The sequence below is a fragment of the Chrysochloris asiatica genome, unplaced genomic scaffold (assembly GCF_000296735.1).
Source record: "Chrysochloris asiatica unplaced genomic scaffold, ChrAsi1.0 scaffold00001, whole genome shotgun sequence".
Taxonomy (NCBI): Eukaryota; Metazoa; Chordata; class Mammalia; order Afrosoricida; family Chrysochloridae; genus Chrysochloris; species Chrysochloris asiatica.
The window spans coordinates 15,115,156-15,128,851 of NW_006408519.1; the positions used below are offsets into that span (position 1 = coordinate 15,115,156).

The window sequence follows — 13,696 nt, forward strand, 5'->3', positions numbered from 1 at the left end:
ATATATGATAGGATGAATGTAAAACTAATGTTCTCCCATGTAAACTATCACATAATTCAGAATAAAACAATAAAAAAAAAAAAAAAAAAAGCAGACCAGGGCCTGATTTGGTCCATAGACCTTAGATTGCCCACCTCTGGAGCTAGAGCCCAAGTTTACATTTTTGTAAATCAAAAGAATATTTGGTGACAGGTGACAATTATAGGAAATTCAAATTTGGGAAACTATAAACAAAATTTTATCAACACACATACAAAAACACGTGGTGAAAAAAAAATGAATTCTATACAAAAAGGCATCTAAATTTTGCATAAACTTTAAAAAATGAAAATCTAATAGTCCCATATTGGTTACGTCCAAACTCTTTGTGTTACTGAAAATAGATATGTATAGTTTTAGCAAGAAAAATCACTGTCAGTAAATTATCAGTTAATTCCACAAAGATTTTTTTCATTACTTGCTTCAAATCTTTAATCTATAGTATGTAGATACAGCCTTAACTAATAAATTACTAAATTTATACATATACTAGAGATGAAATAATTGAGATGCAATGTAAGTAATTCTGATAATAAATATGTATAATCTGAAAACATTTAAATGTATTTACTCACCAATACAGGTAGGTAAGGAATCATTCCATTGGGCCAAAGAATTGGGCACTGTATCACATCTAATTGCTATGGATCCATGGAGAATATAGCCTGGGCTACATTCAAAAAGAACTAATGAACCAACTGCAAATTCATTGCCAATCCTTCTTCCAAATCTTGGTTCAGGTACCGAACTGCATTGTGTAGAACTTGTTCTAGGAACAGCTGCACACAAATAATTGTTGATTTTAATTTCATATTTGGTAAAAAATACAAATTTTAAAATGTAATGATTTAAACAAATCAAAGAAATCTTCACTTTTTGTCAGAACTTGATTTAATGTTTTGAATTCTTACTATCTAAACATTTTAAGATTTATACAGAATAAAATAGTATTTAGAATAAATAAAATATTGTTATTATCATCAGGATTACTCATTTTGCAACACTTTAGATTTAATCCTTAAAACAACATCTAGTATGCTCTTTCTATCTTTTGTTCTAGGAACTTAATTAGTATAACAACATAATTTGAGAGTTTGATATTTCTGTCTATGAGATGAAAGCTGAGATATACACTTTTTAAATTTTTTAAACTAGAATACCTAATACAAAAATAAATGTGTCATGCTACAAGAGTTAATTTTTTTTTCAGTATTGTTCCTTAAAACAGATTTAAAGAGTAAACACAGCACATAATTAATTTAATGGAAAGTTCACAATTTAGTTTTTCAAACCATGCTTGTTGTTGGTTAATATAACAAAGAAAATATAAGTCATAGACAGATTAACAACAATAGACTTTTTACTTTAATAATTAAGTAATATCAAATTTGAAATTGTGTATAGGTCTTATAGGTATGTCCTTCAATTATGAGATATATATATATATATTTAGTAAAATAGAATGATAACAGGATGTTTTTTTTCTTTTTAAAACACATACAGATGGGAATAAAGAGACTGACAATAGCCCAAAATGATATGATGAATTCCAAATACATTTATTGATCTTATGAAACTTACTTAAAAATAACTTCATTTGTTATAGTGCCTTTTAAACTCACAAAACTTGAAGTTGCATACAAGGAAAATACTACTAAAAATAAAATAGTATAATATAATTTAATATTCAACTTGTAAATGGGAAAAAAGGACTTAACAATCAATCTAAAAGTATAAATATTTATAAAAATATTAGAAATAAAATTCAAGACACATGTAATAGGTGATCATACCTAACTCAAACAAAATAGTTCAAGTAATATTATTTGATGTCTTTGTGGGAGATTGTAAAGGCTAGTAAAAACTGTACTTTACATTAAACAGAGATCTTCAATAACTGATAAAAATTTGAATTTTCCTGAAAGAATTAGAAAGTATAACTTTATAATGCAGTAATCATTTCCTGGGCATACCTAATTATATCAGCGAACACATCTGTACACTTTTTATTTATACTGCTAGGCTAAAGAAAAAAATGAGCATTTAGAGAGAGTGAAGAATTGTCAGAAAGAAAATAGATGTTTAGGGAACAATATATTGGAGGAAGGGGTAGGGGAAGCATACATTTAAATTGAGGATGATGATGGTAGAAGAGAGACCTTTTTTACTTTGATCCAAGTGACAGAGTTCTAATGATGGAGGAGACAGAGTAAAACTAATTCAAACAAACAAACAAACAAACAAACAAACAAACAAACAAAACACTTTTATCTCTCCTACATGGTTATGAGGATCTTATTATTCAATAACTCTGAACATAGCACGGAAACTAAAATCATTCCTTAGTGTGTTTCTAGGCTACAGGGTCACTTACCTTGATAAACAAAGTGAAATCCCTTAGCTGTTATTGGTCCAACTGAAGTAAATCGAATTGTGATCTGATTACCTGAACTCAGTGGAAGTGATTCTCCTACTCAACAAAACAAACACTAAGATATCATAAATAATTTTCATTCAGTAAACCTAACAAACTATTTTTATTTATACTATCATTTGAAAGCATTGAACTGTTCTATCAAAATTACTTTACAATATCCTACCACTAACAACATATTCTCTATGGGTTCTGCTTCAAGTGTAACCTTTTTACCAAAAGACTTTAATTACATTTTGAAATACATTGCCTCATTGTTTAAGGAGTCCTTAAATATTTTATATTACATTAAACATTATAGACTAAGAGATTAAATTTTATATTTACTTGGTAATTACATTTCCAGAAAATGGTTGATTTCTCAAGTTTTTTGAGTTACTATTAATTGTGCATGTCTTCTTAAAAAATATTAAAAAAGTGATTCTATTTTCAATTTAATTTTATTCTACTATGGATAAAATAAATCTCAACTTTCACTAAAACACTAACCAAAGGCAGTCTTTAATCAATAATTGAGGCATGGCAGTTCTATTAAAGGATACCTGAATGGGATCCTGAGAGGGAAGATAACAGAGAAGTTTGCTGAGTTGGCCCATCATACACCTCAACAACATCGTGGAGTGATGTCTGGAAAAATACAAACTGGCCAAACACCACTGATCAACAGGAACCAGGAGAAGCAAACAAATCACCAACCATCCAAAAAATAGATGAAAACAAAAAACAAAACAAAACAAAATAAATAGAAAGAGGAGGAGAGAGAGAACAAAGTATTACAATATAATAATAAGCTTTTTTTCGCCTACTTCTAAATAAAAAGTGGTAAGTGCCAATTGGTTAATATCCCTGATGTATGTAATTCAGGTCATAAAAGTAATGACCCTAGCCTAAAGACAGTAAAATTTTGAGATGATTTTTTAAAAGCAAATTGAATGGGTTTCACATTTAATTGAGATCAGAAATGATAAAGTTGGTGATTAATGCTTTATAGTAGCCACTTTTTTGTTTTTCTCATTGGTTGTTTGGTTCTTTTCACTTTGTGACTCTCTTCTATTTTTTTATTTTTTTTTCTCCTCTTTTAGATGAGCTAGACAAAATTTTAATTTAGGTAATAATTTTATTACTTATAAAATGCATTCCACTATTAATAATTGCTGACATTAGTAAATATCAGCAAGATAGTGCTCAGGCATACTGTTTAATGCAGATTTCGGTTAAAAATTATTTCTAAATATTTGTTATGAATCTTTTGACCCTCAAATATTATTTGATTCTTCTACAGCTGAGAAATTATGAAATACTACCAAATTTTTACCCTTTTGTATAAACTAACTAGTTGTTTACAGTCCTGGAATAGTTAGCAAAAACATTTTAGTAAGTAAAAGTATTACTTTTTACTTCATTTTGTACTTGTCCTTTAATTAAATGCTAAATTTATGTTTAGAAACTAGGCAAAACTGCAAATGTTTCGACACACCTGCAACTTTAAATAATGAATCTATTCCAGAACAGAATTCTTCAGAATTTTTATATGTTTTGAAAAATAATGAAATGGTTAATAAAATGTATCCTTAATATATTTCATTGAACTGAGAAATTGTGGAGTTTAAAATAGTATCACTATTTTTTTAAGGTTTAATAATTCAAAAGGTAGTAACTTCTATAAATCAAATCACATTACTTTACTTAATCTACACATTACTGCTGTCGTTGGGTTCCATCAAGTCAGTTCTGACTCACAACAACCCGACAGACAACAAATGCACAACAAAATGAAACACAGCCTGGCCTACCAACTTCCGCATCATCCTCATAATCCTTGCTATGTTTGAGACCATTGTTACAGCCACTGTGTTAATTCATCTAATTGAGGACCCTCCCTCTAATTTACCAAGAATGGGGTCCTTCACCAGGGATTGGTCCCTTCTGATAACAAGCTCAAAGTATATTCTTGCTTCTAAGAAGTAGTCTAGCTATACTTCATTCAAGACATATTTCTTCACTCTTCTAGCATCCATGGTGTATTCAACAATCTTCACCAATATCATAATTCAAATGCATTAATTCTTCTTCAATCTTCATTATAAGCATGAATATGAGGGGTCTGAAAATACTATGACTTGAGTAAAGTCACTTTAGTTCTCAAGGTGACATCTTTGCTTTTTAACACTTGAGAGATATCTTTTGTAGCAGATGTGACCAAAGCAATATGACCTTTGATTTCTGGACTGATGCTTTCATGAGTGTTGATTCTAGATCCAAGTAAAAGAATTTTACTTGAATATTTTCTTAGTTTATCATGATGTTTATTGATTCCATTTTGAGGATTTTTGTTTCCTTTATGTTAACTATACCTTTCATGAATATATATTTATTAAATTTCTTCATGCTTTCTATCTTTAATCAAACTTATGGAAATCCTCACATGATCTCTATGAAAATAAACTAATTTACATGAAACATGTTGAATTTTGTGTATGAATATAAGTATACATGTAATAATATGAACAAAACAACATTAAATTTTTTGGCCTGCTAAAATAAGTTGATGAAATCAGTCGAGTTCTTTGTGAAGTAAAGGAACGTGAACATTAGTAAATACATAGTCGCTGCTTCAAACAATTCCTAAAATTAAATATAAAATTAATAATAAGCCTCCTTAAAATATTTCCTTTTTATTAGTTGATAAATGTCGTGGATTCATTTCCAACTCATAGTGATCCAGTATAGGATTTCCAAGGAGCAGCTGGTGAATGTGAACTACCAACGTTGTGCTCTACAGTCCAGTGTTTATCCTACAGCACAGTAAAATAAATTTGTTTCCACTAATCAGGATAGATATGGTGAATTGTTTTAATGATTTACAAGTCATATGAAGTAACTGACTAAATTCAGGCATTTAAAAAAATCCAAAATTTAGTCCAAATCTCAAGTTATTTAAAAAATGTTGCAAAAAAGTGAAATTAGAAATCTACCAAGAAAGCTTTCATTTTTGTTTTTGCATTTGTTTAGATTAGTAGTTAGATGATTTGATTCTAAATATGCCTTAAAAGGGTGCTGTTTCCAGGCACATTTTGCCCTTGCCTAACTAAGTTGTTTTTGTTGTGATGTGCCGTGGAGTCGATTCCGACTCATAGCGACCCTGCACAGGGTTTCCGAGGCTGTTAATCTTTACGGGAGCAGAACGCCTCATCTTTCTCCCACGGAGCAGCTAGTAGTTTCGAACTGCTGACTTTGCGGTTCACAGCTCGATTCATAAGCACTACGCTAAGTATCACCAAAAAAATAAAAAAAAATCACATTAGTCTGATCACAGGAGTTTTGCTAAATCAATTACATTTTCAACAAGGCTCTTGGAAGATAAGGAGTCTTTCTAGATTCCCTTCTGGAAATGCATTAAGAAAAATTAAAACTCAACTTCCTTTAATTTTTCTGGCTAAAGATCTCAAGAATTCATTAGGAAGCAAGTCAAATTCTCAAGCAAACTGTTCCATTTACAAGCAACCTCTAAAGTAATAAAACTATACATTCTTGAGTCTATGGGGGTTGTGGTGGAATGCAAAGGATGATTGGTGAACTGACTTGTTTTGCATCTATTTTCAATCATTATTCTTCACCTAAGTATGTTGTTGTTGTTGTTATGTGCCGTGGAGTGGGTTCCGACTCATAGCGACCCTGTGCAGGGTTTCCGAGGCTTTACGGGAGCAGAAAGCCTCATCTTTCTCCCGCGGAACAGCTGGTAGTTTCGAACGCTGACCTTAAGGTTCACAGCCCGATTCGTAACCACTACGCTACCAGAGCTCCTTATCTAAGTATACAGCTTTCTCAGCTTTCTATTTTATCAACCTAGCAGGAGTTCTGGTGTGGTGATGTAGGATAAGCACTGGACTGCCAGGTCAATTATAACACAAGGTTGGCAGTTCTAACTCACCTACTGCTCCTTGGAAACCCTATAAGAAGAGTTAGGAGTCAGACCTGACTTGACAGCACTCAACAACAACAACCTATATGTCTATGATTATTTGAATTCTCATTTGAACCACATGGTACCATTTTACTGAGTTCCTCAATAATTGAGTTAAATAAAAAAAACTTTTATATGCTTTTTAAAATAAAAGAATTGTGAGAGTCATGGTTATGCTCTCTTTATGTAAAAAAAAAAAAAAAAAGTTTTTAGTACTAACTTAGATTCTAATACCTTAGCCTAATATCTGTAACACTCTTTTATCTCTAGAATAACCCCTGGACTGATTATGCCATTGTGACTAACAACCACTCTTCCTTTCCAAATGCAGACACGGAGTTGCATCTCATTTGCATGTTTAAGGAAAAAATGGAAAAACTGGGGTAGGTACATGATTCTTATTTTATCATTAAAAAAAATAATAACTGCCTTCTCATACTTTTTTCTCATGATTGGTGGTGGTTGTGTGCTCTAGAGTGGATTCCAGCTCATAGTGACCCTGTACAGGGTTTCCAAGGCTGTATATCTCTACTGGGGCAGAAACCCTCATCTTTAACTTCCAGAACCACTGGTAGTTTTGAACTGCTGACCTTGAGTCTAACAGCGAAAGGAGCCTTTAAGTTACTAGAACTCTTGTTTTACTCTTGAGATTTGCATGTAAATATCAAAACTGATTTGCTCTCAGCCTATTAAACACAAGCTGTTACTTTTGAAAATACTTTAAATGTTTTCTTGCTTTTTTTGTTGTTGCTCCTTTTTGGTTTTGCTTCTGTAAACATACTTTTAAGTGCCATTGAGTAGGTTCTGACTCTTTATGACCCTGTACAGGGTTTTGAGAAGCTTCTGGTGAGTTTGAAAAGCCACCTGCAGTTATGAGTCTAAGGCTTATCCTACAGTGCTAAATATGAAAGATGTTAAACTGTTTTGTTGTTTTTTTTCAGAAACTACTTTTGGAGATTTATATAATTAATGAAAATCCATTTTTAAAGAAATAATTAGCTGCATGTATGTGGCACTGTAGCATTAAAACTGGACTAACAACCACAAAGTTGATGGTTCAAGCTCAGCACCTGCTTCTCAGAAGCACTATACAGGGAAACTGAGTTGGAACCGACTTGACTGCATTTAACAACAACAAAGGAAATAAAAACCTAGTAATAAACATGTTAATTATCCCTAAAAATAAAACTATGAATATTACATAATATTATGTCTAAAACTAACTCTGAGCCTCCTATTTTGAATATGTTTTTTCTAGAGTATAGTTTAGCAAGTCAATCAATATTTAATTGATTCTACTCTGATGTACCAGGAACTGAGCTAAATGATGGGGTTAAAAGATGATCAAGGCAGACAGGGTCTAGTAATCAGATCTGATCATTCAGGTGACAGTTCACATTTTCTATACCTATGAAAATAATTTCGAGTAGCTAATTAGGCCCCGATGTGGCACTGTTGGATAGTAACTGGACTATTAACTGAAGGGTTAGTGGTGCAAACCCACCCACTGCTCCTTGGAAATCCTATGTAGTGTCACTATGAGTTAAATCGACTCCAGGGCACTTAACCACCACAGCAACAACAAACTGGGCCCTGGTGTGGCACTGTAGAATAAGCACTGGGCTGCTAACCATACTAACCACAAAGCTGCCAATTCAAAACCACCAGCTATACTTGGAGATCCTGTACGGGGTTGTTAGGAGCTGACACTGACTGACAGCCCACAAAAACAATTAAATTAATTTAAAACCCATAATCATGTATTTTGAGGACATTTTATATGCAAACAATCACTATGTTGATCATTTAAATCTATTTTTTCAAACAAGTCCTCCAACAATCTCTAATGGGCAACACTTAAGGAAAATCTAAAATGCATTTTTTTAAAAGTTGACATATTTATCACGGAAATCACCTGCTTTCCTCTAATTTATATCACATTTCTAAGGATCTTTATCCCAACTATAAAATTCTGCCCTAATATTACACCCGGCAAAACAAACTCTGAACACGATAAGCCATTGCATCTGTCCCTCTTCTTTGTACATAAAGCAAGGTCTTTTTGAAATCCAATCTATACAGTGAATCCAATATTTTCTAGATCTAATCTATCAATCTAAACCAACACAGTGTCAGGTGTCCATTTGTGGAGAAAGTTTGCATGGTATACATTTTTATATTGCTAAATTTCAATAAATACTTGATTCCGAAGGAACTCTGGTAGCGTCATGGTAACGAATTGGGCAGCTAACCTCAGGGTCAGTAGTTTTAAACTACCAACTGTTCTATGGGAGAAAGATGAGGCTTTCTGCTTCCGTAAAGATTTACAGCCTCAGAAATCCTGTACAGGGTCACTATGAGTCAGAACCGACTCCACAGCACATAACAATTATACATCAAACTACATCTCTGGTGACACAGTGGTTAAGTGCTAATCTGCTAACTGAAAGATGGTTGATGTTAAATACTGTTAGTTGGTTCGGACTTATTAGTGGCCTTGTGTAGGGTTTCCAAGGAGTGATTGGTGGGACTGAATGGCCAACTTTGTGGTTAGCTGTCCAATGCTTATCTTACAGTTGCCACACCAGGACTCCAAGGTAAGCAGTTTGAACCCATCAGCATGAGAAAAGACCCAGAGATCAGCTTTCCTAAAGACTGGTGTTGGGCATGCATGGTGGTTGTGTGCCTTTGCAGTCAGCTTCGACTCATAGCGATCCTGTGTATGTCAGAGTAGAATTGCCCACTGAGTTTCCTAGGGTCACTATGAGTATAATGTACACAAGAGCAACACACCAGATGCTATCATATTATTTCTCCTTTAGTAACATTCAGTTAACTTGTGTGACTTATTCTGTATACTCAGGTTGTTGTTGTTGTTGTTAAGTGCCGTCGAGTCGGTTCCGACCCATAGCGACTCTGTACAGGGTTTCCAAGGGTGTAAATCCTTACGGGAGTAGAAAGCCTCATCTTTCTCCCGCGGAGCAGCTGGTAGTTCAAAACTGCTGCCCGACTCGTAACCGCTACGCTACCAGAGCTCCTGTATACTCAGGCAAGGCACCGCAAATGTAAATCAATCAGTGATGAGAGAGTGACTGCAGAGTCTAAAAGAAAACTCTGAGCATTAGTGGGTAAAAAGTGCCAGGCACCCTAAAAGTATTATTGTGAAAAACAGTGCAGTGGGTCTCTAGAGCATGAGAGAACCCACTCAAAGTGGGCTAGTGAAAAGAGGAATGTACATTTGCTTAGAATACGAATTAGTAGAACAAAGAAGTTAGAGCTCTCCTCACCACTGCATTTTACTCTGGAATATTAATAAAATGTTCCACCTCTGCTTAAGTAAGTGAGAAACTTTTGGAAGTCACATCTAATCCTTGTGCCATTGAAATAACTAGCTTGTAGATTGCACACTGGCTCAATGATTTAGTAATGAATTCACTTTAAATGAGGATAATAAAACAAACATGGACAGGATTACAGTTATTCACTGATCAGGATTGGAGTTATTAGATTAAAAATGAAAATTGAATTTATGCAAATAAAAAGACTTTCAATTTTGTTTTGTCATTTTCTCTTAGAAGGAAATAATTCTAAGGGAATATCAATGAAAACCTAGTATGAGAAGAGAAGCTTTCGGAATCAGACTGGGCCTTGGCCAAACCAACAGACCTAAGCATCCCTGTGGAAAGTGGTAAATAGTTCAAGTTAAAATGTCTAAGGTCGTGGTGAATTCAGGTCAGATTTAATATTGCTTTGATGTCAAGGGATGTATATTTAATGAGCACAGACAAAGCAACAGATCTCTTAAGTTACTGATAGTTCTGGTTCCAATAGTCACAAAAACGAACAACAATAACAACAACAAAGCAAACGCCAAAATCATTGCTACTTCTGGTACCTCATAGTAAAAAAAGTCTACTCATAGGGTTTACAATGGCCTTTATTTTTCAGAAAGGCACGGACTTTCTTCCAAGGTACCTCTAAGTGTATTTCAACTGCCAACTTTTCAGTAAACAGCTAAGCATATAAATGTTCGTGCACCAAGGATTAGTAGCTAGATGCTGCTTCTGCTGCTGCTATATGCCAATGAGTTGGCTGTGACTCATAGCGATCCTGTATAGGGTTTCCCAGGCTGTAAATCTTTACAGGAACAGAAAGCCTCCTCTTTCTCCTATGGAGCGGCTGATGAATTCAAACTGATGAGCTTGCAGGTAGCAGCACAACTTATTCATTATGATACCAAGGTAACAAAAGTACAAGTTTTCTTCACACTATGATGTAACGAATGAAGCCATTTAAAGACCCTTAGCATCTGCAGAGGAGTTGGACAAGTGCTTTCAAATGACCAAAACTAAGGGTTGGTGTTATAAATAACATTAGGGCATTTCAGAAAACTGCCTAATAAAAAGTTAAGCTTTCAGGCTTTGGAGTCAGACTCTCTATGATTGAATCCAGGATCTACCATATGGATCATGCTGTTCACTTTTCTGTGCCTCGATCTCCTTATGTATAAAATACGGAAAATAACAGCACTTAACCTCTTAGGATGGTAATGAAAAATACATGAATTTATACTATAAAATGTTTTGAAAAATGCCTAAAATATAGTAATAAATGTTACTATTACTAGTAACTAGCCTTTGGAAATAAATTGCTAATTCAATATGAAAATTAACCAGCTTGAAAATTCCATTGATCTTGATGAAAACTAGCACATTCCCTCTTGCCTTCTGTTTCCCATCACAGGCATTTAGAGTCAATGCTAACACTGATTGGTTAGAAGAGTATTCTGTTTTACCTCTTCAAATTGGCTATGGAATCCTCTGACTACCTGATTTTATTTTAAGTCCTCTGAGTTAGGAGAGGAAAATGTAATAACCGGCTTTCTTTATGAGCAAAGGAAAAGGAAAACAAGGATAAGTAGGGTTTTGTTCACTCTATCTGAAGCCTTTTGGTTGCAAGTGCATTGGACTTCATCCAAAAACAAAATAAAACAAAAAAGTAATATATTTTCACACACAAAAAAATTCTAGAAAGAAAAAGGAATAGAAAAAATACTTGAAAGTATTACTTGTTGTTGTTGTTGTTAAGTGCCATCGAGTCGGGTCCGACCCATAGCGACCCTGTACAGGGTTTCCGAGGGTGTAAATCTTTACGGGAGTAGAAAGCCTCATCTTTCTCCCGCGGAGCGGCTGGTAGTTTCGAACCGCTGACCTTAAGGTTCGCAGCCCGATTCGTAACCACTACGCTACCAGAGCTCCTTTGAAAGTATTACTAGATGTCAATATAAATCTCAACACATCTGCTACTCCTTTTGCAAAATCTATACATTCTTATGCACTTTGGAGTTGTGGGTGACTATATTAGGCATTCAGTTGGTTTGTTGTTCTGCTAAGAAATTTGTGGGAAGCCACCCCTGTGTTGTTAAACTTTCATTTTATTCTCCAATAAAACACTCATGTGCACCCGCACTTCTAACATAACAAAAATAAAATAGATTCCAATCAAAGACATGTTTGGAATGCACTGACTATGTGTAAAAGCATAAAACATCAATGTTGGTGATACAAACTATCAAAAAGTATGCATAGCTTTATACAAATTTCACCTAATACCTGTGTCTCACCAATATTTAGACCATATTTTAGAAATATTATGTATGCAACAAGCCATCCTCCCCTTATAAGTCAGTAACACATACATAACTCTGCTCTCTGAAACTACTACTCATTGTGTAAATAGTCTTAAGGTTAAAATTGGGAATAATTGTACCACTTACATATCATGATTTTTAAGCCTTCTCTATTTAAAGATGACTACAAGGAGCTCTGGTAGCGTAGTGGTTACAAATTGGGCTGCGAACTACAAGGTCAGCAGTTCGAAACTACCAGCTGTTCCGCGTGAGAAAGATGAGGCTTTCTGCTCCCGTAAAGATTTACAGCCTCTGAAACCCTGCACAGGGTCACTATGAGTCAGAACCGACTCCACAGCACTTAACAACAACAATAAGGTCCTCAATTAGAACCTACATTTTATGAAAAAATATGTGAATAAAATTTACTCTCAAAAGGACTAGAAGGCAGAACTTTCAAAATTAATACCACATGAAACCTAGTGAGAGAAAAGTTTGAGTAAAAGTTGCATCAATAGATACAATAAGATTTCATCAGTATTTTGTAGAAAACTCTTAATCAACAATGAGTGAATGATACTAATACAGCATTTTTGTGAAGGAGAATAATGTGTATCAAATGCTAGTTATTCAGGGACTTCCTAAAATCTTTTACTACAAATTTTGTGCCTCCCTAGATGCTGATGCCTGTTCCAACTGAGCAAAAACTATATAGAAAAGCTAGTACTGCAGCTCACAGAGTATAATGAGATCATTCTGGCTCTGAAGGGAAATGTACAAGCATCATAATATGAATTGCTATTTTACAATAATTAGGAAATTAAACAAACAAACAAAAAACCACTATGGTTTTGACTATGATAGTTAGATATCCAGTAACTTAGCAACTCCAGAAATCTGATTATGCCTTAGACGTTTAGCATAAAATGAGTGCCTCATTTATATTCTGGTTACCAGTTCATTGTGTGATACTTCTGTTAACTTAAAAACTAGATTTTCAGATTAAAATATAATACCTAGATTCAGGCTTCTCTAAAGCTGACTTTTGACCTATTTTGCAAACATTTGTTAGTTACAAAAATTTCAAAACTTCCCATTTCAACATATTTGAAACATATACACATAATGGAAAACCCTCTTATAGAAAAAAATAGTTCAAATTTCTTTAATTGTTGCAAGAGCAAATATCCATTCTTTTACAAGTCAACAGTTTATTTGTAATTTGGTAGTAATAACATTTCCTAACAGCTGAAAATTAATGCAGTTTTTAAAAAGTAATGAAATAAAGGAAAACACAATAAGCAATTTATTGAATGCTTAAAAGAATTAAAATTAAAAAACAAAATTAAAAGTTTAAAGCATTAGGATAGTTCATTAATGCTTTTATTCTTAATTCCAATTTAGATGAGTATTTTTCCTTAATCATCCTTAAGATTTTTCTGAACATTTGGAAGCCTATGTCTGCCAAATACCAATTAGGCCAGATTTTGGTCAGGAAAATATTCTCACATGGACATAATTTAATAAGCTTTTTTTTTTTTTTTTTCAAAAAACTGCCTCAAAAATCAAATAAATAGTTACACTGGCCAATACAAATGCCCAGGAACCTATTAACCAGTTTCAATACTGA

At 33.6% G+C, this 13,696-nt stretch overlaps 1 protein-coding gene across 2 annotated transcripts in view; it reads right to left on the reverse strand.

The window, feature by feature from the left end:
• CSMD3 (CUB and Sushi multiple domains 3) overlaps positions 1–13,696 on the reverse strand; it is a 1,928,297-nt gene that overhangs the window by 292,722 nt on the left and 1,621,879 nt on the right. For both annotated transcript variants that reach the window (XM_006830658.1, XM_006830657.1), the window contains 3 exons: positions 3,016–3,129; positions 2,414–2,509; positions 615–818 (listed from right to left, as the gene is read on the reverse strand). In XM_006830658.1, the coding sequence (XP_006830721.1) occupies positions 615–818; positions 2,414–2,509; positions 3,016–3,129 (414 nt within the window). The remainder of the gene's footprint in view (positions 1–614; positions 819–2,413; positions 2,510–3,015; positions 3,130–13,696) is intronic.